The sequence below is a fragment of the Dendrobates tinctorius genome, unplaced genomic scaffold (assembly GCF_039654945.1).
Source record: "Dendrobates tinctorius isolate UK_male_01 unplaced genomic scaffold, ASM3965494v1 ptg000205l, whole genome shotgun sequence".
Classification (NCBI taxonomy): Eukaryota; Metazoa; Chordata; class Amphibia; order Anura; family Dendrobatidae; genus Dendrobates; species Dendrobates tinctorius.
The window spans coordinates 1805001-1831121 of NW_027361872.1; the positions used below are offsets into that span (position 1 = coordinate 1805001).

Sequence of the window (26121 nt, forward strand, 5' to 3'; positions counted from 1 at the left end):
GCCCTGATGCAGAGCGGCTTACTGGGCTGGGGGCGGGGCCTCTGGGGGTGGAGACCTGAAATGATATTCACTGCTTCGCAGTGAATATTCATTTCTCTTTAGCAGCGGGGACAGGGGCTCCTGCCTCCTGACACCCGCTGCTGCTCCGCTGGCAGGGGCCCCCATAGCAGCTGCATGGTGTGCGACACACCACTGGCTGGGGGCCCCTGGAGCAGCGGGGGCCCTAGGCAACTGCTGGCCCTGTATGCCAGCAGGTGCCAGGGCCCACCAGATGCCAGTGCCCACCGGAGAATCCTCCGGTTCTCCGGTGGGCCAGTCCGACGCTGTAAGTAAGAGCAATGAGGATGTGAAGGTTTTTTCATCAGAAGTGTATTGCAGCACACGGACCCATTGGGTCAATCAGAGGCCAGCAGCTGATGTTGGTTTGTACGTGACCGGGGGCGCATGGCAGTGACGTCATGTGCTCCCATCGCCTGCAAGTTTAAGTCAGCTGCCAGCTTCCGAAAGGAGCAGAGGGAAGGTGAGTATTTATTTATTTTTAAATTAGTGAGTGCACGATGACCCTACTACTACATGGATGACTATGTGCTGTGTATTTTACTACATGGATGTCTATGGACTGTGTATTATACTGTATATTACACTACATGGATGAGTATGAGCTGTGTATTTTACTACATTGATGACTATGGTCTGTGCATTATACTGCAAGGATGACTGTGGGCTGTTCATCATACTACATGGATGACTATGGGCTGTTCATTATACTACATGGATAAGTAAGGGCTGTGCATTATACTACATGGATAAGTAAGGGCTGTGCATTATATATGGAGGTGCATTATACTATATTGAGGGCTACGAGAGGTACAAAATATATTGAGGACTGTGCATTATATATATGGGACTATGGGCTGTGCATTATACTATATGGAGAACTGTTATGATTGGGTCACCGAGGAGGAAAACAAAACCAAGCTAAGTCACAGAAAACCAGAGAGGTTCCTTTCTGCATAGTGATTGAAACCTATTGGGGATGTGGTCAATGGGATAAATGGTGGCTTTACTGAAATCTCTGGAATGTGTGGTGTCAAAGTGTCGTGAAAGTCCATGTTTTTGGAAGCCTATTTTGATATTGTGACGGTGTGAATTCATGCGAGAATGTAGTTGACACCACACATTCCAGAGATTTCAGTAAAGCCACCATTTATCCCATTGATCACATACCAGACCATATCCCCAATAGGTTTCAATCACTATGCAGAAAGGAAGTTTTTTGGATCTACAAACTCAAATCTATTGAACCCAATGGTCTTAATATCATCAATGATGTTTTTTATTGATTTTATTTTGACCCTGTGTTTTAATAGCTTATCCTTTCAATTCCTTTATATCATCATCTTCGTTTTTCAAAGAAAAAAATTTTATGCATTTTTTTTCACCCATGAATTTTTTTTTTTTAAATTTTTAAAATTTTTTTTTTTTTATTAAGTCTTGACACTCAATTTTTAACCATTTTTATATCACCTATTCCAGAGAGTTTCTTCTTGTTGTTCTTCTCTTTTCTCCACCTAGAAAAAAGATATTTGAGACTAGTTTTAGCTATTTACACATGATTTTAACCATTTTCTCCTTACTTTCCAGTTTCACGTAGCATAGTGGACTAATACCATGAGTTATATCCTCTGAGGCAAGTTCTAATCCACCCCAGGACTTGAGAGCCATTTTTTAATCTTTTACCTCGTGATCCCCCCCCCCCGTGTCTCTTTATTTTTTAATCACGTTTTTTATACCAACACTCTTTTTATGGCATTTTAAACATTGTTTTTAATATGGTTGTAATAAAGTTTTATTGTTTTGTTTGATTCATGTATATGTATCCATGCTGACGTGTCACCCCACTATTCTTGGCGCCTCCCTTTTTCTTTTTCTTTTTTTTTTTTTTTTATGTATATATACCCCTGCAATGGTCTTCTGTAACATGCCCTGATGAAGTGATCTGGGACTGGCTCAGGAAACGCTTTGGCAATAAAGATATCTTGAATTCTACCACAGCAGTGCAGTCTCTTATTGCACTACCAGCCTTCTCTTTATATGGAGGACTATAGGCAGTGCATTATATACAAAGGACTATAGGCTGAGCATTATACTATATGGAGGACTATGCGCTGTTCATTATACTATATGGAAGACTATGGGATGTGCAGTATACTATATGGAGGACTATGGGTTGTGCAGTATACTACAGTATATGGAGGACTGTGTGCTGTGCATTATACTATATGGAGGTCTATGAGCTGGGTATTTTACTATATGGAGGTCTATGGATTGTGCCTTATACTGTATGGAAGACTATGCGTTGTGCATTATACTATATGGAGGTATATGCGCTGTGCATTATACTTTATGAAGGACTATGCGCTGTGCATTATACTATATGGAGTAGTATGGACTGTGCATTATACTATATGGAGGACTATGGGCTGTGCATTTTACTTTATGGACGACTATGGGCTGTGCAGTATACTATATGGAGGACTATGGGATGCATTATACTATATGGAGGACTATGCACTGTGCATTATACTTTATGGAGGACTATGGGCTGTACATTATACTTTATGGAGGACTATTGGCTGTGCATTATACTTTATGGAGGACTATTGGCTATGCAGTATACTATATGGAGGACTATGCCCTGTGCATTATACTATATGGAGGAATATATTCTGTGCATTATACTATATGGAGGACTATGGGCTGTGCATTATACTATATGGAGTAGTATGGACTGTGCATTATACTATATGGTGGACTATGCGCTGTGCATTATACTATATGGAGTAGTATGGACTGTGCATTATACTATATGGAGGACTATGGACTGTGCAGTATACTATATGGAGGACTGTGGGCTGTGCATTATACTTTATGGAGGTCTATGGGATGCATTATGCTATATGGAGGACTATGCACTGTGCATTATACTTTATGGAGGACTATGGGCTGTACATTATACTTTATGGGGGACTATTGACTATGCAGTATACTATATGGAGGACTATGCCCTGTGCATTATACTATATGGAGGAATATATGCTGTGCATTATACTATATGGAGTAGTATGGACTGTGCATTATACTATATGGTGGACTATGCGCTGTGCATTATACTATATGGAGTAGTATGGTCTGTGCATTATACTATATGGTGGACTATGCGCTGTGCATTATACTATATGGAGTAGTATGGACTGTGCATTATGCTATATGGTGGACTATGCGCTGTGCATTATACTATATGGAGTAGTATGGACTGTGCATTATACTATATGGAGTACTATGGGCTGTGCATTTTACTTTATGGACGACTATGGGCTGTGCTGTATACTATATGGAGGACTATGAGCTGTGCATTATACTTTATGGAGGACTATGGGATGCATTATACTATATGGAGGACTATGCACTGTGCTGTATACTATATGGAGGACTATGCGCTGTGCATTATACTATATAGAGGTCTATGGGCTGTGCGTTATACTATTTGGAAGATTATGGGCTGTGCATTATACTTTATGGAGGACTATGATCTGTGCAGTATACTATATGGAGGACTATGTGCTGTGCATTATACTATATGGAGGTCAGTGGGTTGTGCATTATACTATATGGAGGACTGCGTTGTGCATTATACTATATGGAGGTCAATGGATTGTGCACTATACTATATAGAGGACTATGGACTGTGCATAATACTATATTTATGGAATTGTAGAATGTACAGTAGATATCACCCATGTAATGTAAGTAGTAAGTGAAATCTTTGCCATTGTACTATACCTATATTTCTCTGCCTTATCTGTGCATCATGAATCTTGATATGTGTTAAAGGGGCCCACTGAGATTCTTTCGCTCGGGGCCCAAAACCCGGAGCCGGCCCTGCTTTCAGGTTAGGTTTAGGGTTTTTCTTGCCTTCTTCTGTAATAATAGTAATAAACGGTTTTAAGATTTGCTCCTTGCTTTCATCGACAAAATCGTCACTGTACCTTTGTGAGGCCGGATCTACTGTCAGATATGCTGCTGATGATAACTGTTGGTTATATGGTTATAACCTTTCTATTTTTTTGCACTATCAGGGCTCGTTCACTCAACCGTATTTTTGGTCCGAGTGCTATCTCTAAGTAAACTGATTGCACTTGGACTAGTGGATCATTTAATGGGGCAGTGCAGATCAGCAATTTTTCTATCATGAACCAAATCTGCATGTGAAAAAAATTGCAGAATACGCTACTTTCTTCCATATATTACACTTACGGTATATACTTGCACATAATGCTTTCTATATCCCCCAAAAGGTCACAATTCATTTTTTTCCCTATTTGCCACAGCACCCCCAGTTGCAAGGTTAATCATCACTGACAAGTGACAACAGTTGCCGCCGGGGCTGCACGGGGTCTACTTAGATCCAGCAGCACGGTTATCATCTGGAATTGTCCAATCACCTGATCGCGGAGACTAATGATAACAGCGCCGTGCCTAGAGTAAAATACCGTTTCTGCCTTCCCTTGTTGGTTGTTTGTTTTGCACCTGACCCATGGGTGCATGAATTCCAATGTGGCCGTTCTTCAAGAACGCGGTAGGATGACGCCCAGTAACGGCTGCCATACAGTCCTATCTTGGTCAGTATGTGGAGAAGATCTCCTCTACTTGCCTTATTCACCGCAGCATTTCCGTCCCTTGTAGACTTTCCCTAAGGCCTCGTTCACAAGAGGATATTCATCGGACGAGGACGATGTGATGTTTTATCATATAGCCCTCAGCCCAGTGTTTTACTATGGGATATTGCAGATCTGTGAGTTTTTTCTTATGCCGATTCGGGTTGCTACAAGTGCCTGCGCAAAATGGATCACACGCACCCGTAAAAGTCTGAGTGCGTGTAAAAACATTGGACTGCACTTGGATGAAATCTTGTTCTCCATCTTCTCCTCTCGTGACCCCCAACCTATGGGCTCATTCAGACATCAGTGCAAATCGGTCCCATCTTGATCCGCAGTGCACGGACTGGCGCCAAGTCATCGACCGGAGCTTCATATATTTCTATGAGGCTGTCGTGCTCGGCTCAGGAGATCCGTGGCCAGTCCATGCGTTAGCGGTCAATGCTCGGACCGATTTGCGCTGACGTCTCCATGAGCCCTAACCACAGATTGACCTGATTTATCTACTCTAGTATGTCGCTTTCTAATCAGGGGAATCCTGAGGAGTTTACAGGTGGAGAGGTTATATTATTATGCTTGTTTGTATTCTTGCAGAGCGTGCAGATGTTGTATGACAGCCTGTCAATCAATCCCCTACACGTTTATAGAGCAGGAAAAATTGGTCGAAATTAGAAATAATGAGTTATTTATTGTACTGGTTTTTTTTTTCTTTATTGTGTAGCTGAACTCTTTATGGAACAACAGCATATGAAAGAAGCAGGCTTTTGTATCCAGGAGGCAGCCAGCCTTTTCCCCACATCACACACTGTGCTGTACATGCGTGGGAAGCTCGCGGAGATGAAAGGCTGTTTGGAGGAGGCAAAGCAGATATACAATGAAGCACTAACAGTCAATCCAGATGGAGTGAAAATTATGCACAGCCTGGTAAGTTTGTGGGTTCTGAGCTCCACTCACTGTGTAAGTGTTTCAGACTGCAGCTGTGGGCTCCATTGTTGCATTGATTGTGCGGTAATATTAAGGCATTATTTTTAGAAGGAGCGTTCTCTGTTTGTATTTTTTTTCCCTATAAATTGTTTTAAATTTTGTAGAAGTACAGTTGTTGGGGAAAAAAAATGTATTCCATCAAAACCTTGAGGTACTCCTAGTAAAGGAAAGGAATTGTGTCACAATAGACATCTATCATCTATCTAGACCAGTGGTTCCCAAACTCCATTCCTCGCGGACCCCAACAGGTCATGTTTTCAGGATTTCCATAGTGTTACACATGTGAGAGAATTCCTGATGCCTTGATGATACTTCCATCACCTTTGAAATACTAAGGAAATCCTGAAAACATGACCTGTTGGGGTCCGCGAGGACTGGAGTTTGGGAACCATTGATCTAGAGGATAGGTGATAAATGTTTAATCACTGAGGGCCCCACCACTGGGACCAGTACTGATCATTACAGTTATGCAATCAAGTGGAGATTGAGTGGACCAGTAGTCCCCAATGTCGTAAAGGATAACTTATTAATCTGTGGGAGTCTGACCTTTGGGATCTCCAGTGAACCCAACAACATGGCACAGAAACCCTGAGAACGACCTGTTTTCAACTGAATGGAGGTCAAACTTCCGCTTCATATACAGTCATATGTTAAAGTTTGGGCACCCCTATTAATGTTAACCTTTTTTCTTTATAACAATTTTGGTTTTTGCAACAGCTATTTCAGTTTCATATATCTAATAACTCATGGACTCTGTTATATTTCTGGATTCAAATGAGGTTTATTGTACTAACAGAAAATGTGCAATCTGCATTTAAACAAAATGTGACCGATGCAAAAGTATGGGCACCCTTATCATTTTCTTGATTTGAACACTCCTAACTACTTTTTACTGACTTCCTGAAGCACTAAATTGGTTTTGTAACCTCATTGAGCTTTGATCTTCATAGCCAGGTGTATCAAATCATGAGAAAAGGTATTTAAGGTGGCCACTTGCAAGTAGTTCTCCTATTTGATTCTCCTATGAAGAGTGGCATCATGGGCTCCTCAAAACAACTCTCAAATGATCTGAAAACAAAGATTATTCAACATAGCTTTTCAGGGGAAGGATACAAAAAGTTGTCTCAGAGATTTAACCTGTCAGTTTCCACTGTGAGGAACATAGTAAGGAAATGGAAGAACACAGGTACAGTTCTTGTTAAGCCCAGAAGTTGCAGGCCAAGAAAAATATCAGAAAGGCAGAGAAGAAGAATGGTGAGAACAGTCAAAGACAATCCACAGACCACCTCCAAAGACCTGCAGCATCATCTTGCTGCAGATGGTGTCACTGTGCATAGGTCAACAATACAGTGCACTTTGCACAAGGAGAAGCTGTATAGGAGAGTGATGCGAAAGAAGCCGTTTCTGCAAGCACGCCACAAACAGAGTCGCCTGAGGTATGCAAAAGCACATTTGGACAAGCCAGTTACATTTTGGAAGAAGGTCCTGTGGACTGATGAAACAAAGATTGAGTTGTTTGGTCATACAAAAAGGCGTTATACATGGAGGCTAAAAAACACAGCATTCCAAGAAAAACACTTGCTACCCACAGTAAAATTTGGTGGAGGTTCTATCATGCTTTGGGGCTGTGTGGCTAATGCCGGCATCGGGAATGTTGTTAAAGTTGAGGGTCGCATGGATTCAACTCAGTATCAGCAGATTCTTGACAATAATGTGCAAGAATCAGTGACGAAGTTGAAGTTACGCAGGGGATGGATATTTCAGCAAAACAATGATCCAAAACACCGCTCCAAACCTACTCAGGCATTCATGCAGAGGAACAATTACAATGTTCAGTAATGGCCATCCCAGTCCCCAGACCTGAATATCATTGAACATCTGTGGGATGATTTTAAGCGGGCTGTCCATGCTCGGCGACCATCAAACTTAACTGAACTGGAATTGTTTTGTAAACAGGAATGGTCACAAATACCTTCATCCAGGATCCAGGAACTCATTAATAGCTACAGGAAGTGACTAGAGGCTGTTATTTTTGCAAAAGGAGGATCTACAAAATATTAATGTCACTTTTATGTTGAGGTGCCCATACTTTTGCACCGGTCAAATTTTGTTTAAATGCAGATTGCACATTTTCTGTTAGTACAATAAACCTCATTTGAATCCAGAAATATAACTGAGTCCATCAGTTATTAGATATATGAAACTGAAATAGCTGTTCCAAAAACCAAAATTGTTATAAAGAAAAAAGGTTAACATTAATAGGGGTGGCAAACTTTAACATATGACTGTATTATCTATGGACAGTGCTCAGTTTTTCCAGAAGTCCAATAGACAATGAATGGAACTAAGATCAAGCTTGTGCATCTCCACCCAATTCAAGCCTGTGCTCTGTAGGACCAGTTTATTTTGCTGGGTTTCAGACCCCCATTCTTGGAAATGTTGGGGGTCCCAGTGTTTGGGACCCCCACAGTCATGAGAAAGTTATCTCGAATCCTAGGTATAACTTGTGATTTTTGGAAAACCACTTAAAATGTCTATGGAACCAATGGATATAACTGAGCTTCACTAATTTCCTTCAAAAGAGTGACTACTAACGCTGCATCCCATATTGTTACGCACTTTAAAATGATGCATTATTTTTTATTCTACAACTTGGATATATTGTAAAAAAAAACTTAAGATTCCCTGTTGTTAATATAATTTGGATCTGTCGTAGGATAGCGCAGCTACCTGTAACTTACTGCTCAGTAAAAGTATACTTCACATGTCAACCGTGCGGCTATTTTCTTTTTTGTCCTTCCTGTTGCCCAACTAATCATGATCTATAAGGAATCCTAGCATCCTAGGGGAAGATGTGTGAGAGAATTCTTCTATTAACCAATCTAATATTTAGTACAAAAACATTATTTTAGTGGTGTTGTATTGGATGGCCCCAGGCACACGTGGGCAGGTGTCAACAATATTTTTGGTCTGATGTGGAACATATTTTTAATCTGTGATTTATGTGGCCCTGTTTGGATAGCTATATTCCACATTTCCAAATTGTAAAAAAAAAATTCTAAGGGAACATTCATTTTCATTTTATTGGCATTTTATTCATTTAGCTAATAGTTTTCAAATAGGATTTATTTTATGTAAATTTACCTCAAATACGCACACCGCAAATCATTCTTAAAATGACACTAAAATTATTCACCAATGTCTGAAAACAATATAGCACTAAAGGAAAACACTTTGGATATAATAATTTTGATTTTGTTCTGTGCCATACTGCAATCCAAAAGAAGAGGAACGATGTCTCCTCCTCAGTTGCTGCTAGTGCATGTGAACCTCTTCCCTTTAATTCCTTTAAAGGCATATAAATATAGTAGCTATCTGCCAAAATACTCACTTTTCAACAAACTCCCTTAAAGGGAATCTGCCAGTAGGATCAACCCTTTTAAGCCGACTATCTGGGCATGCAGGTCCTAAAAAGTTGAATCAAATGATACTTTGATAGCTGTAATCCGATGAATGCTTCCCGAGAAATTCACCTTTTTCAAATATGTAAATGAGCTAAAAAGAGTTCTCTTCCATAGTTGGATCTTTTCAGCTCATTTACCTATTTGAAAAATGTGTATTTCTTATTACCCATTCATCGGATAACCGATATCAAGGTATCATTTGATTCAGCTTTCTAGGACCTGCATTCCCATATAGACGGCTTAGTAGGGTAAATTCTACTGACAGATTCCCTTTAACACTTGCACACTTGGGTCAGCTAAATAGGACTATGGATGGAGGTGGTGTTCCGCCATTACTAAACCCCTTTGGTTGGAAGTTGTGTCCCTTGAGAAGCAAAGATTGAGCATGTTGATATGCAACATGCCCAGTCCTTTTTCTTGCCCCGACAAAGACGAAACAAGTGTGAGTTAAACATGTCACATACACATTAGATGATCAGATGATCAAAGTCTAAACTATATGACCATCTTATAGTAACACAGCATGAAGTGTTGATTTTAATGCTGGACGTAACAGGGCATACTGCTACCAGGATACTTAGAAGGCCCACCGGAAAAGTGGAGACTTCTTGGACTTGTACAATATATTCCAGGTCTCCCAGGGACTGCTCACACATACCACATGGCAACTCTCTCCCAACATTTTTTTGGTTGGGACACAGAACCCATATAGTGGGCAGGAAACTGGCATTAATAATGCTTACTCAAAAACTTCTCTCAGTAAGCATTTTAGAAATGTTGGAAACTATAGTGTAGGGTCTAAAATTATTCACTGATGTACAAAAGACCACGGACTTTTTAGTTTCAGTGAAGAAAATGTTATTGACCTTTCAGTAGGTCATGGTCAAGGGTACCGCACTTTCCAAAATGACCAACGTTTCTGCCTTTCCTGAGCTTGAGTAAGGTGCTGTCTACCTCACAGTGTTCCCAACAGGCTGTGATAAAGATCCGGGAGGACCAAAAATTTGGCATCTCGTAAAGTGTGGTATCAATAGCACATGACATATTGACAGATCAATAAAAATGTTCTTCACTGCAACTGAGGAGTGCCGTGGTCTTTTGTGCATTATTGTCGTGATATCCATCCCACCACTGAGCACAACCATCCACCCGGAGTGACGACCATAACCTTTCCAAAATGATTAAATCGGCGGTGCAAAATTGAATTCACCCCTTCAACATGCCGATTATTTCTTCATCGTCTGACCTTGCTATCTTCAGGGATCCATGAGGTCTAGTGTGTCTGGACAGTCAGTATCATACATGGTGTAACCTTTCCAGCTCCAGTATATATCTCCTGGTGAGATAAAATTACTCTACAAGCAACTATTTCTGCCTGGTGTCATTTCATCACAAGGCTTTAAATAGCCCCATGAGTTCTACTTAAGCTCCTGCTCTGAAACTTTGTTCAATATTTGGTTTCCTTCATTTATTACAAGTTGATGTGAGGCCCCGCAGCTTAATTTGCTTCTTTCATAATTGAGTAAGTGATAGCGGTGGTAATAAAACATTTATGTGGGAGCACATTTCATATCATATGAGATACCGTAACCCTTGCCATAAGGTTACTAAACATTAATCAGGTAACAAGTCAACCATCAGGTGCCTCCAATTGTATTAGACAATTAACGTTCCGGAGTACAGTTCATTATAGAAACCTACTTAATATCCTTTGTGTCCTTGAGTCATTTTGGTGTTGGATAACCACTTATGCCCATTAAACTTTCTGTGTCTAGAACCATCAACGGCATTGTTAAAGGGCAAACGTGTTTTAATATCCTGAGAATATGACACCAGTTCTCCGAGGGGCATTGTTCAAGACGGGAGTTGTCCTGGCCTCCTGTGGGATAACCTTAGCAGGAGTATGAACCGGATTTTAGAATTTTTTTTTGGGGGGGGGGGGGTTTATCTTCCAGGAATCCAATAAATTTGTCACTTTATATTATGTCATTGACCGGTTTCCTTGTCCTTACTAACCTATTGTAAGAGATGAACTCATTTACAAATCTAATGCACTTGGATTAATATGCAAGCTGTACAGCTTCATGAGCTGCATCGGAAGATTAGGAATTGATGTTTTGACCTATGCCGAGGCTTGATTAACCAGGAAAAGATTAGTTATTGCAGAATTGGGTTTGGGAGCTTACTCTAAATGCATTTTTATGAAGACCAATTCATCTGCGATCTCACAGGATTTTTACACAGCCAATGATCGCTCCAGGCACAATACCTTATGTCGAATGTCCATTTACCTGATGTTTGCCAAAAAAAGTGTCGTATGTTTAGGGAGTAAGGACTGGCCTAACTATTTTTTAACTACAGTATATTGAAAAAAAAAACATCTGAAACATCTCCTTTTTTAATAAATTTGCTTTAACATTACCTGCCACAACTCTTCAAAATTGAAATTGAAACACCAAGAAGAAAAATTCGTAGAATTATGGAAATCACAGGATCGATAGACTAGTTAATTATCTGCAAATTATGAAAGAATGGAAAAAAAAAGTTAAAATATCTCAATTTGCTCACTGTCAAGTATAACTGCCAAGTGCCTTGGCTGCTATCAGTGAGATAATTAATAGTTGCCTTAAGAATGTTCTGTCTCTCTGAATGCACTTAGGCAAATCATCAAGATCCACTGCTTGCAGTTTCCTTTGCAATTGCTGACCAATGACGTCCCGTGCCCGATGGTAGACAAGTCCAGAGACATTCCAGGCCATAATAGTACATTCAGGCCATGCAGGCTACTCACAATGGCATCATAACACCAGAGATAAAAGTAAACTCTGGAAAAAGTGAACAGTGATGTCCAAAAATAGTATATTACTTTATTAGACAATAATAATGATACAGAGATGTAAAAGGTGCCTCAAAAGAGGGAACTCGCATACCTTGTCATACAAGGAAAATATAATGTGTGGAGTACAAGAAAAAGTGTACGGTATATCAGCAACTGTATATGGACTTATAGATTAGTGATCTCCTTGATAATCCATATACTACATGGTGGGATAGCTGAACAGTATCAAATAGACAACATATGATGTTACCTCCAGACCAATCTTCATCTATCATTATTTCCAAGACAAAAAGTGACACAAAGAAAGGGAGGTCCAGAGAGAAGATTTATTGCTTTATTGTTCACAAATTAAAATCCAGCTAACACCAGCAAGATATTTCTCCAAAGCGTTTCGAAAAAACAAATGTTCTTAATCATAGCAACAAAATCAAGACAAAAGTGGGACTCATCACTGACGAAACTAGATCTCCATTCCTGACTCCATTATCATTTTATTCTATCTGCTTTGAGACTGGCTATGTGTGGTCAGTGGATGTCTGGCTCATAGCCTGTGATGGTTTGTGTAGACAATGTTTGACACCCCAGGCTTGGTATCTGATGTCCAGTTTTACATGCAGTACAGAATGGATCATGTGCCATTTTTCTAATCTGACGAGTTATCCGTGCAGAGCCCACCTCTTGAAGTTTGTCGTTGTTCTCACAACTACTGGAACAATCAGCGTTGAACAGTGTTGACATCTTGGCCACGCACGTAGCGATCTACAGGAGTGATAAAACGAGAACTCTCAGTTCAAAGATTCTGCCCCTCTCAGATTGTGACCAGTGGTGAGAACTGGACCAGGAGACATTGCACATTCATCCCACAATTAATTCTTGAGGTTTCATCTGGCTATAAAATGTAGCTTTATATCTGGCTTTTATGCCCCTTCCAATAGATTGGGGCAAGGTGCTTGAAAATTTGCTCAACTGCAAATCCTAAAGGCATCGGATAATTTTTCAATTTGCTCAACCTTCCAGCTTGTCCTTCTTGGTGTCCCAGTTTCATTATTGATGAGTTTATATATGGAGTGATGTCTTCCATGGTAATCCTGATTATGATGATAATGAGATAACCTAGGAGAGAAGTGATCTCTATAGAGCCCGAAGTGTCAGCTTTTCATGAAGCTCGGCAGCCAGAGTAAAAAATGTAGGATCTCCAATTAATTATTTATTTATTTTTACATATAGGTAATGACTTCTCCAAAGTGCTAAAAAAAGTGATTGAATCATTCACTCTAAGGGGCATTGAGAATACATTTTCAGATAAATGTATTTTTTCGTGTTATTGAATGCAGTTCAGTACATTTCATGCAGGGATCCATGTAGGAATGTGTCTGCAAGGGCCGTCTAAACCCTTAAGAACATGAAAAGGAACGGACCCTGAGCAACTGTACACCTCAGTATGTATGTTTCCAAGGTGTCCTATGCTGATCTGTATGTACATGGAATAAGATTCTGTGCCAGGCAGATATTGACAGCTGCTGTTGGCTAATCTTTCATTGATCTCTGATTCCAGAGCAGCAACAGACAATCTTCGGCTGCTCACATAAAGCTTTGTGCTAGTGGAGGGTACAGGAGAAAATATATCTGCTGCACACATGAAATATTTTTTATTTATTTTACTCACTTATAAAGCGCCATTAATTCCAAAGCACTTTACAGACATTATCGGCACTGTCCCCATGGGGGCTCACAATCTAAATTCCCTATCACTACTGTGATGACACAGCGTTTTATCTTAATTAACCAGACTTCTATTTTCAGAAAGCCAGGAGGAATAGATTGTTATCTATTTGTTGACTTTTGAATTTAGGTGTTTCTTTCTGGTTGGTCAAGAAAACAGACTTTTGTTCGTGTAAGCCTGTAACATTGACTTGTAAGTTGACAATTTGTTGTAACGTATTGTGCCCTTATCCTGGATGACTAGTGATACAGGGTCATGGAACAATGATGTTTGCTTATATGTTGATTATACATTGTCCAGGCCAGCCAGTTTGTTGGCTTGCAAAATAGAGGAAAACCTATGCAAGTAGATTACATAATCAAACAATGCCAGTTGGGTCTTATCACCATTCTTCCCCTATGAACCTATGAATACTGAATGAAGGACAGTTGTTAACTATAAAAAGAGGTTATATGTAACATGAGACAGAGATTTAGCCTAGACATCCAAACATGCAAAAAAGAACCAGAGACTCTTTAAAGGACAGCAGCCAAGACATCATGGCTCCATCACAAAGAACACAGATTTGTCATTCTACAGGATGCCAGCTTAGGGGACCACGGCCCCGGCTGGTAGAATTCAGATCTGCTCCACTGGCCATTTCAATCAATGGCTACATTTCAGGTAGTCAGGATTTGGACCCACCGGTTGCCTGAGCCCCAAGGATACATTTGTGGGGGTCAGGAATGGGACTCTCCGGTCAACTGACCTTGTACCTCTCAATGGACTGTCATCTTCCTAAGCTTCTTGTTACCTCCTCCTGTAAGGTAAAGCACCTGGTACACATCTTACTAACATAATACTCTCTGAGCCGCAGATCTCTATATCTATACAATGTCACAAAGGAGGAAGAAAAAGACCGGGATTTTCAATGTATCCCGCTGACCACACAAGGACAGAAATATTCTTGAAAGCTTTATTGGGCCGACGTGTTTCGTGGCAGATCTGCCACTTCCTCAGGGCCAAAGATATAATTTTTATATCTATACAATGGCATACATCAGAGCCTTACACCAAAGTTATTTATCTGGAATTTTTTTTTATTTCACTCTCTTATATGGCGCCATAAATTTCAATATTACTCATAGACATTATATCCCAAAATATTGAGCTCTGACACAAGGCATTCTGTAACTCCAGATACCACTATAAAGGGGTTATATCAAGTTAAAGAAAATTTACTGCATTTTCTCATGAACTTCGCCACTTTTATCACATGGCTGTGTCTGGTATTGCCGCTTAGCCCCATTGACAATCTGTTTCTGTAAGAGATCTGCCACCTTTTTCTAAGTACAGAAACCTTTTCTTTCAAGGTTATTATTCTCTGCAGACAGAATAATGGGGATCTGCAGGTTTCTATATCAGCAATCTGTTGTCCAGGTGGTGAACTTAAAGGGGTATTCCCAGCTCCAAGGTCCTATCTCAATATGCGTTAGGCATAATAATAATAATAATAATAATAATATTAGCAAATATCTTAAATTAGAAATGCAGTATAGTTCTTCTGATTTGCTATGTTGCTTAACCCATGGGCAGGGCATTGTAGTAGCAAAAGTATCCATGATTACGACCACTCATACAGTCACAGTTGTTAGTGGTCGTAACCATGGATACCAAAGCGACTGCAGTGCCCTGCACATGGGGTAAGCAACATAGCTTATCAGAAGAACTATACTACATTTTTAACTGGATGTATTTGCTGATATTATTATTATGCCACTTACTACATATTAGGATAGGATCTTGGATATGAGAATACCCCGTTAACTTTATTTTCCAAGTTTTAGGTTGATACACGGACAGAAAGAGGAGAAAACAGAAATTATGCCTCTCAGCATGTAGACTTCATTCCTATTTTTGCTTTTTTTCGTTTTTTAGTTTGCAACTATATAATGGAGCATAATGAAAGAAGAGGAAGCATTAAAATTGTACTGTACGTACAGTGATAAAAGACCAGAACGCAGCGATGTGTCTGCACCAGCTGACGGATAATGGGGCCGTGTGTAAATCTGTTGCTCCCCTCATTGGGTTTTCTCTTCATTGCCCTTCTTAAAAGAGAAAAAAAAAAATTACCGAACCATCCTCCGGTCGGTGTCCAGCGCCAGCTGCATTGCAGATGAACAGAAGCCTTTGCTTCGCTGCAATGTGACCATAGATTTAATGACAAGGGAAGAACTATTATCCTTCAGAAAAGCCCCATATCTTACGTCCTGTGCCATCTGTCAATTTCTATAGGATATAGATCTGCAGAGTGGATTGTCCCTTAGCAGTGATGCCAGCCCTGGCAATGGCAGAGATTTAAAGGGGTTCTCTTAGGACAATCCCAACTTGTTAGAAATGCCCTTGACAGTAATCAGGACACAGTGATGGGGCTCTGAGTGATCATTTGTCATCAGCAGGGAGATACGGCAGAAGGTAATCAATATCCCTGCAGTGACACCGCCGGCAAAGTTTGGTCTTACATATGGCACATTTGCTGATTAATGCAGAACAGGATGGGTCCTCCAGGGCAAGAAATGATCTTGTAACCACTCCGGAGAGCCTCTATATTAAAGGGGTTGTCCTGTGAAAACAAACTATCACCTATCGGCAGGATAGGTGATAGCTGACACATCGGTGGCGATCCGAACACTGGGACCCTCATCGACCGGAACTTTTATCTCCAACAAGGCACTTGTACACCTGTTCCAAAATGGAGCAGCAGGTCCTACGCCGACCGCCGCTCCATGCATTCCCTATAGGGCTGCCGGCAAAAGCCGAGGAGGTGAATGGAGCAGCGGTCGAGCATGCGCATTACCACTTCTTATGTGGATACAAGTGTCCTGGTCAACCAGAGTACCGATCCCAGTTGTCAGACCCCCACCAATCAATAAATTATTGCTTATCCCATGGATTGGTGACACCTTGTTTTCACTAGACAACCGCTTTCACTTTGAATTTAGTAAAGGGGTGTATAAAAGTGATTTTGTCCCATTAATAAAATAAAAAAAGGCTCCTGGAATAATCAGTTGCCCTCTTGCAAATACCAGTTGCGGGTTGCTGTAGATCTGCCCTAAGAAAATGGACCTGGTCTACAGTCTTTTGAAGATAAAGGGAATCTGTCACCATGTTTTTGCTATGTAAACCGAGAGCAGCATGATGTAAGGTCTCAGATCCAGATTCCAGCGATGTGTCACTTACTAGGCAACTTGATAAAATCACTGTTTTTTCTTGGAGATCTACCACTTCTCTGAATGCTGAGCTCTGTACAACCTCGCCCACACCACTGATTGGCAACTTTCTGTGTATACTGTGCATAGGCAGAAAGTTAATAATAATTGTTGGGGGCAGGGTTATACAGATCAAAATAACTCTTGCATTATCATTGCAGTGACATTAACACAGTTACCATTGAAAAATTACAGTGTTATTCCCAAAACTGTTAGGTGTCCCATATCCACAGGATAAGAAATAAATTACAGAGCGCTGGGACCCCTCTCACACAATTATCCTAGAAAAGAGGCTCCGGGATATGGACCCTGAAGAGCTCCGTCCTGAATGGGATGGAGGTGCACATGCTCCATTCATTGTCTATAGGACTGCTAGAGAAAGCCTTTACGGCACCTAGCTGTTTCTGACAGTCTTATGGGTAGTGCATTAGTTACGATTTTGGGGTTACCCATGTAAAATGGCTGCTCTGTTATGATGCCAGGTGCAGCACCCTGATAGGAAGCTCTAATGTTCATTCTCCCATATATCCTTTTTCATGATGATTGAGCAAGTTCACCATCGTTTTGTCATCGCCACATAATGTGGGACGTTCTGAGACGTTGTGCCTGTTCTAAATTAAATTGGAGGCACTCTAATACATTAAGCATCAAAGCAGATCTCTCTTTATTACCCCCTAACCTCATCTTATATAGGTTATTAATATTCATGCATTGTAACAATATACAGTCATGGCCAAAAGTTTTGAGAATGACACAAATATTAATTTTTACAAAGTCTCCTGCTTCATTTTTTCTAATGGCAATTTGCATATACTCCAGAATGTTATAAAGAGTGATCAGCTTACCAGCAATTACTTGCAAAGTCAATATTTGCCTAGAAAATGAACTTTATCCCCCAAAACACATTTCAACATCATTGCAGCCCTGCCTTAAAAGGACCAGCTAACATCGTTTCAGTGATTGCTCCATTAACACAGGTGTGGGTGTTGATGAGGACAGGGCTGGAGATCAATCTGTCATGATTAAGTAAGAATGACACCACTGGACATTTTAAAAGGAGGCTGGTGCTTGGCATCATTGTTTCTCTTCTGTTAACCATGGTTATCTCTAAAGAAACACGTGCAGTCATCATTGCATTGCACAAAAATGGCCTAACAGGGAAGAGTATCGCAGCTAGAAAGATTGCACCTCAGTCAACAATCTATCGCATCATCAAGAACTTCAAGGAGAGAGGTTCGCTTGTTGCCAAAAAGGCTCCAGGGCGCCCAAGAAAGACCAGCAAGCGCCAGGACCGTGTCTTAAAAGTGTTTCAGCTGCGGGATCGGGCTACCAGCAGTGCAGAGCTTGCTCAGGAATGGCAGCAGGCAGGTGTGAGTGCATCTGCACGCACTGTGAGGCGGAGACTCTTGGAGCAAGGCCTGGTCTCAAGGAGGGCAGCAAAGAAGCCACTTCTCTCCAGAAAAAGCATCATGGACAGACTGATATTCTGCAAGAGGTACAGGGAGTGGACTGCTGAGGACTGGGGTAAAGTGATTTTCTCTGATGAATCCCCTTTTCGATTGTTTGGGACATCTGGAAAACGGCTTATTCGGAGAAGACCAGGTGAGCGCTACCACCAGTCTTGTCTCATGCCAACTGTCAAGCATCCTGAAACCATTCATGTGTGGGGTTGCTTCTCAGCCAAGGGAATGGGCTATCTCTCAGTCTTGCCTAAAAACACAGCCATGAATAAAGAATGGTACCAGAATGTCCTCCGAGAGCAACTTCTCCCAACCGTCCAAGAGCAGTTTGGCGATCAACAATGCCTTTTTCAACATGATGGAGCACCTTGCCATAAAGCAAAGGTGATAACTAAATGGCTCAGGGAACAAAACATAGAGATTTTGGGACCATGGCCTGGAAACTCCCCAGATATTAATCCCAGTGAGAACTTGTGGCCAATCATCAAGAGACGGGTGGACAAACAAAAACCTTCAAATTCAGACAAAATAAAAGCATTGATTTTGCAACAATGGACTGCTATCAGTCAGGATTTGATCCAGAAGTTGATTGAGAGCATGCCAGGGAGAATTGCTGAGGTCCTGAAGAAGAAGGGTCAACACTGCAAATATTGACTTGCTGCATTAACTCATTCTAACTGTCAATATAACCTTTTGTTACTCATAATATGATTGCAATTATATTTCTGTATGTGATAAAACATCTGGCAAACACACACAAAAACCAGAGGCCAGCAAATCATGTGAAAATATAATATTTGTGTCATTCTCAAAACGTTTGGCCATGACTGTAATTGGCTCATCTTATCTCTAAATATGTGCTGGCTTTGGCGTACATACATCTCATTGGCTAAAGTTGATTCTGTCTAAAGCCCCATCTCACATAGCGAGATCGCTGAAACGTCACCGATTTTGTGACACAACAGCGACCTCGCCAGTGATCTCGCTACGTGTGACACTTATCAGAGACCAGGCCCCCCTCTGCGATCTCGCTGATCGTGCTCGAATGTCCTAGGCCATTTTTTGATCGTTGCTGGCCAGCATGCATCGCTGTGTTTGACACTGACGAGCGACCTCATTAACGACTCAGAAATCATGGATGCAGGCGGGAGTCGTCAGAATCGCTGCTGTGTGACAAGGTACCAACGACCGCCGAGGTCGTTATACGGATCGCCGTATGCCGAGGTCATTATACGGATCGCCGTATCGTTGCTGCGTCGTTGGGTAAATCTGACAGCTTACTAGCGATCATGTAGCGACGCACCAGTGATCCTTACCAGGTCGTATCGTTGTCGGGATTGCTGGTGCATCGCTAAGCGTAATGGTACCCTAAGCCCAGCTGAATAGTCTAGGTGTGTCTTCTTCAACTTTCCTATGTTTTCTCTAAATCCATTAGACAAAGACATTCCTGAGGGACCTCCACTATCTCACAGACCCACACTGGCTCAAACTCCATCTTGGAAAGCAGAAGAGAATCTATGTAGACATTACATACATGTGTATTACTTTTTCTGAATGAATAGTTTTGGCTTTTACTCCACCTTTTACATCTATTGGTCCTCGGCTCTCTGAGTCTACTCTATATGGGTCCATTTTCCTTGTCCTAAAAGAATTGTCTTGGGGATAAATCATTTTCCCAATCGTTTCCAAACAAGGACATCTCAGGACTTGGCATGTTAGATGCACTGGAGTAGAACGTGAACCTGGTATTCAGCTCTTATTAACTTATATGTCTCGTAAGCAAGTCCTCGGCCAGACGGAAGGGTTCTGTTTAGTAACATGAGCACCTAGAATATTGATATAACATGATGGTGGAAATTTGTAAATAGAGCCGTTACACCGCAAATATCCGGATGCCGATAACGCGTTCCCACTCTGACATCCATCTACTTTAACACTCCTGCCGGTACAAGATAATTGAGGAGCATTTGATTGAGCCTGTCTAAACAGAAGGAAAACACACTTATTTATATTCAGTTTAGATTTCAGAATTTTCTACCTTTACAATATCTGTTTGAGTGACAAAAAGCACCTTGCAATGAAAGCATTTCTTCGTCCAAATGATAAAGATTTCACGGTACTCCTTTGCTTGCACAGTATGTAATTTAATAAAAGCAGCCATTTATGCCCCAGAGCTGCCCTTCTACTAAGGATTGTTCCACCTGGACAGCGCCTTTCCGTTTGTACTTCTAGTCTCTATAATTATTATAGAGTAGTATCTTTCTCTCTATAAGTCTGAACAAAGGAGGAGCAGATAATGCTATGGTGGACTCCACAAAACCATGCTAGGTTTGCGTTGGGTCCTTTTCTGATTATTTGATAGTTTTGCGCTGAGTCCTTTTCTGATAATTTGCTAGTTTCGCACTGGGTCCGTTTCTGATTATTTGCTAGTTTTGCGCTGGGTCCGTTTCTGATTATTTGCTAGTTTAGCGCTGGGTCCTTTTCTGATAATTTGCTAGTTTTACGTTGGGTCGTTTTCTGATTATTTGCTAGTTTTGCGTTGGGTCCTTTTCTGATTGTTTTCTAGTTTTGCGTTGGGTCCTTTTCTGATTATTTGCTAGTTTTGCGTTGGGTCCTTTTCTGATTGTTTTCTAGTTTTGCGTTGGGTCCTTTTCTGATTAATTGCTAGTTTTGCGTTGGGTCCTTTTCTGATTATTTACTAGTTTAGCGCTGGGTCCTTTTCTGATTATTTGCTAGTTTTGCACTGGCTCCTTTTCTGATTATTTGCTAGTTTTGCGTTGGGTCCTTTTCTGATTTTTTTCTAGTTTTGCGGTGGGTCCTTTTCTGATTGTTTTCTAGTTTTGCGTTGGGTCCTTTTCTGATTAATTGCTAGTTTAGCGCTGGGTCCTTTTCTGATTATTTGCTAGTTTTGCGTTGGGTCCTTTTCTGATTATTTGCTAGTTTAGCGCTGGGTCCTTTTATGATTGTTTTCTAGTTTTGCGCTGGGTCCTTTTCTGATTGTTTTCTAGTTTTGCGTTGGGTCCTTTTCTGATTATTTGCTAGTTTAGCGCTGGGTCCTTTTCTGATTATTTGCTAGTTTTGCGTTGGGTCCTTTTCTGATTATTTACTAGTTTAGCGCTGGGTCCTTTTCTGATTATTTACTAGTTTTGCGCTGGGTCCTTTTCTGATTATTTACTAGTTTAGCGCTGGGTCCTTTTCTGATTATTTGCTAGTTTTGCGGTGGGTCCTTTTCTGATTGTTTTCTAGTTTTGCGTTGGGTCCTTTTCTGATTATTTGCTAGTTTAGCGCTGGGCCCTTTTATGATTGTTTTCTAGTTTTGCGCTGGGTCCTTTTCTGATTGTTTTCTAGTTTTGCGCTGGGTCCTTTTCTGATTATTTACTAGTTTAGCGCTGGGTCCTTTTCTGATTATTTGCTAGTTTTGCGTTGGGTCCTTTTCTGATTATTTACTAGTTTAGCGCTGGGTCCTTTTCTGATTATTTACTAGTTTTGCGCTGGGTCCTTTTCTGATTATTTACTAGTTTAGCGCTGGGTCCTTTTCTGATTATTTGCTAGTTTTGCGTTGGGTCCTTTTCTGATTATTTACTAGTTTAGCGCTGGGTCCTTTTCTGATTATTTGCTAGTTTTGCGTTGGGTCCTTTTCTGATTATTTACTAGTTTAGCGCTGGGTCCTTTTCTGATTATTTGCTAGTTTTGCGTTGGGTCCTTTTCTGATTATTTACTAGTTTAGCGCTGGGTCCTTTTCTGATTATTTGCTAGTTTTGCGTTGGGTCCTTTTCTGATTATTTGCTAGTTTTGCGTTGGGTCCTTTTCTGATTATTTGCTAGTTTTGCGTTGGGTCCTTTTCTGATTATTTGCTAGTTTTGCGTTGGGTCCTTTTCTGATTGTTTTCTAGTTTTGCGTTGGGTCCTTTTCTGATTATTTGCTAGTTTAGCACTGGGTCCTTTTATGATTGTTTTCTAGTTTTGCTCTTGGTCCTTTTCTGATTGTTTTCTAGTTTTGCGTTGGGTCCTTTTCTGATTATTTGCTAGTTTTGCACTGGGTCCTTTTCTGATTATTTACTAGTTTAGCGCTGGGTCCTTTTCTGATTGTTTGCTAGTTTAGCGCTGGTTCTTTTCTGATTATTTGCTAGTTTAGCGCTGGGTCCGTTTCTGATTATTTGTTAGTTTAGCACTGGGTCCGTTTCTGATTATTTGCTAGTTTAGCGCTGGGTCCTTTTCTGATAATTTGCTAGTTTTGCGTTGGGTCCTTTTCTGATTATTTGCTAGTTTTGCGTTGGGTCCTTTTCTGATTATTTGCTAGTTTTGTGCTGGGTCCTTTTATGATTGTTTTTTAGTTTTGCGCTGGGTCCTTTTCTGATTATTTGCTAGTTTTGTGCTGGATCCTTTTATGATTGTTTTCTAGTTTTGCGCTGGGTCCTTTTCTGATTATTTGCTAGTTTTGCACTGGCTCCTTTTCTGATTATTGGCTAGTTTTGCGTTGGGTCCTTTTCTGATTTTTTTCTAGTTTTGCGTTGGGTCCTTTTCTGATTATTTGCTAGTTTTGCGGTGGGTCCTTTTCTGATTGTTTTCTAGTTTTGCGTTGGGTCCTTTTCTGATTATTTGCTAGTTTAGCGCTGGGTCCTTTTCTGTTTGTTTTCTAGTTTTGCGCTGGGTCCTTTTCTGATTGTTTTCTAGTTTTGCGTTGGGTCCTTTTCTGATTATTTGCTAGTTTAGCGCTGGGTCCTTTTATGATTGTTTTCTAGTTTTGCGCTGGGTCCTTTTCTGATTATTTGCTAGTTTTGCGCTGGGTCCTTTTCTGATTATTTACTAGTTTAGCGCTGGGTCCTTTTCTGATTATTTACTAGTTTAGCGTTGGGTCCTTTTCTGATTATTTACTAGTTTAGCGCTGGGTCCTTTTCTGATTATTTGCTAGTTTTGCACTGGCTCCTTTTCTGATTATTTGCTAGTTTTGCGCTGGGTCCTTTTATGATTGTTTTCTAGTTTTGCGCTGGGTCCTTTTCTGATTGTTTTCTAGTTTTGCGTTGGGTCCTTTTCTGATTATTTGCTAGTTTAGCGCTGGGTCCTTTTCTGATTATTTGCTAGTTTTGTGCTGGGTCCTTTTCTGATAATTTGCTAGTTTTGCGTTGGGTCCTTTTCTGATTATTTACTAGTTTAGCGCTGGGTCCTTTTCTGATTATTTGCTAGTTTTGCACTGGCTCCTTTTCTGATTATTTGCTAGTTTAGCGCTGGGTCCTTTTATGATTGTTTTCTAGTTTTGCGCTGGGTCCTTTTCTGATTGTTTTCTAGTTTTGCGTTGGGTCCTTTTCTGATTATTTGCTAGTTTAGCGCTGGGTCCTTTTATGATTGTTTTCTAGTTTTGCGCTGGGTCCTTTTCTGATTATTTGCTAGTTTTGCGTTGGGTCCTTTTCTGATTATTTACTAGTTTAGCGCTGGGTCCTTTTCTGATTATTTACTAGTTTAGCGCTGGGTCCTTTTCTGATTATTTGCTAGTTTTGTGCTGGGTCCTTTTCTGATAATTTGCTAGTTTTGCGTTGGGTCCTTTTCTGATTATTTACTAGTTTAGCGCTGGGTCCTTTTCTGATTATTTGCTAGTTTTGCACTGGCTCCTTTTCTGATTATTTGCTAGTTTTGCGCTGGGTCCTTTTATGATTGTTTTCTAGTTTTGCGCTGGGTCCTTTTCTGATTGTTTTCTAGTTTTGCGTTGGGTCCTTTTCTGATTATTTGCTAGTTTAGCGCTGGGTCCTTTTCTGATTATTTGCTAGTTTTGTGCTGGGTCCTTTTCTGATAATTTGCTAGTTTTGCGTTGGGTCCTTTTCTGATTATTTACTAGTTTAGCGCTGGGTCCTTTTCTGATTATTTGCTAGTTTTGCACTGGCTCCTTTTCTGATTATTTGCTAGTTTAGCGCTGGGTCCTTTTATGATTGTTTTCTAGTTTTGCGCTGGGTCCTTTTCTGATTGTTTTCTAGTTTTGCGTTGGGTCCTTTTCTGATTATTTGCTAGTTTAGCGCTGGGTCCTTTTATGATTATTTGCTAGTTTTGCGTTGGGTCCTTTTCTGATTATTTACTAGTTTAGCGCTGGGTCCTTTTCTGATTATTTACTAGTTTTGCGCTGGGTCCTTTTCTGATTATTTACTAGTTTAGCGCTGGGTCCTTTTCTGATTATTTGCTAGTTTTGCGGTGGGTCCTTTTCTGATTGTTTTCTAGTTTTGCGTTGGGTCCTTTTCTGATTATTTGCTAGTTTAGCGCTGGGTCCTTTTATGATTGTTTTCTAGTTTTGCGCTGGGTCCTTTTCTGATTGTTTTCTAGTTTTGCGCTGGGTCCTTTTCTGATTATTTACTAGTTTAGCGCTGGGTCCTTTTCTGATTATTTGCTAGTTTTGCGTTGGGTCCTTTTCTGATTATTTACTAGTTTAGCGCTGGGTCCTTTTCTGATTATTTACTAGTTTTGCGCTGGGTCCTTTTCTGATTATTTACTAGTTTAGCGCTGGGTCCTTTTCTGATTATTTGTTAGTTTAGCGCTGGGTCCTTTTCTGATTATTTGCTAGTTTTGCGTTGGGTCCTTTTCTGATTATTTACTAGTTTAGCGCTGGGTCCTTTTCTGATTATTTGCTAGTTTTGCGTTGGGTCCTTTTCTGATTATTTACTAGTTTAGCGCTGGGTCCTTTTCTGATTATTTGCTAGTTTTGTGCTGGGTCCTTTTCTGATAATTTGCTAGTTTTGCGCTGGGTCCTTTTCTGATTATTTACTAGTTTAGCGCTGGGTCCTTTTCTGATTATTTGCTAGTTTTGCGTTGGGTCCTTTTCTGATTAATTGCTAGTTTTGCGTTGGGTCCTTTTCTGATTATTTACTAGTTTAGCGCTGGGTCCTTTTCTGATTATTTGCTAGTTTTGCACTGGCTCCTTTTCTGATTATTTGCTAGTTTTGCGTTGGGTCCTTTTCTGATTATTTGCTAGTTTAGCGCTGGGTCCTTTTATGATTGTTTTCTAGTTTTGCGCTGGGTCCTTTTCTGATTGTTTTCTAGTTTTGCGTTGGGTCCTTTTCTGATTATTTGCTAGTTTTGCACTGGGTCCTTTTCTGATTATTTACTAGTTTAGCGCTGGGTCCTTTTCTGATTATTTGCTAGTTTAGCGCTGGGTCCGTTTCTGATTATTTGCTAGTTTTGCACTGGGTCCTTTTCTGATTATTTGCTAGTTTAGCGCTGGGTCCGTTTCTGATTATTTGTTAGTTTAGCGCTGGGTCCGTTTCTGATTATTTGCTAGTTTAGCGCTGGGTCCGTTTCTGATTATTTGCTAGTTTTGCACTGGGTCCTTTTCTGATTATTTGCTAGTTTAGCGCTGGGTCCGTTTCTGATTATTTGTTAGTTTAGCGCTGGGTCCGTTTCTGATTATTTGCTAGTTTAGCGCTGGGTCCGTTTCTGATTATTTGTTAGTTTAGCACTGGGTCCGTTTCTGATTATTTGCTAGTTTAGCGCTGGGTCCTTTTCTGATAATTTGCTAGTTTTGCGTTGGGTCCTTTTCTGATTATTTGCTAGTTTTGCGTTGGGTCCTTTTCTGATTATTTGCTAGTTTTGTGCTGGGTCCTTTTATGATTGTTTTTTAGTTTTGCGCTGGGTCCTTTTCTGATTATTTGCTAGTTTTGTGCTGGATCCTTTTATGATTGTTTTCTAGTTTTGCGCTGGGTCCTTTTC

At 40.6% G+C, this 26121-nt stretch overlaps 1 protein-coding gene across 1 annotated transcript in view; it reads left to right on the top strand.

The window, feature by feature from the left end:
- TTC7A (tetratricopeptide repeat domain 7A) overlaps positions 1 to 26121 on the top strand; it is a 421036-nt gene that overhangs the window by 340832 nt on the left and 54083 nt on the right. The window contains exon 19 of the mRNA XM_073554004.1: positions 5440 to 5642. Within this exon, the coding sequence (XP_073410105.1) occupies positions 5440 to 5642 (203 nt within the window). The remainder of the gene's footprint in view (positions 1 to 5439; positions 5643 to 26121) is intronic.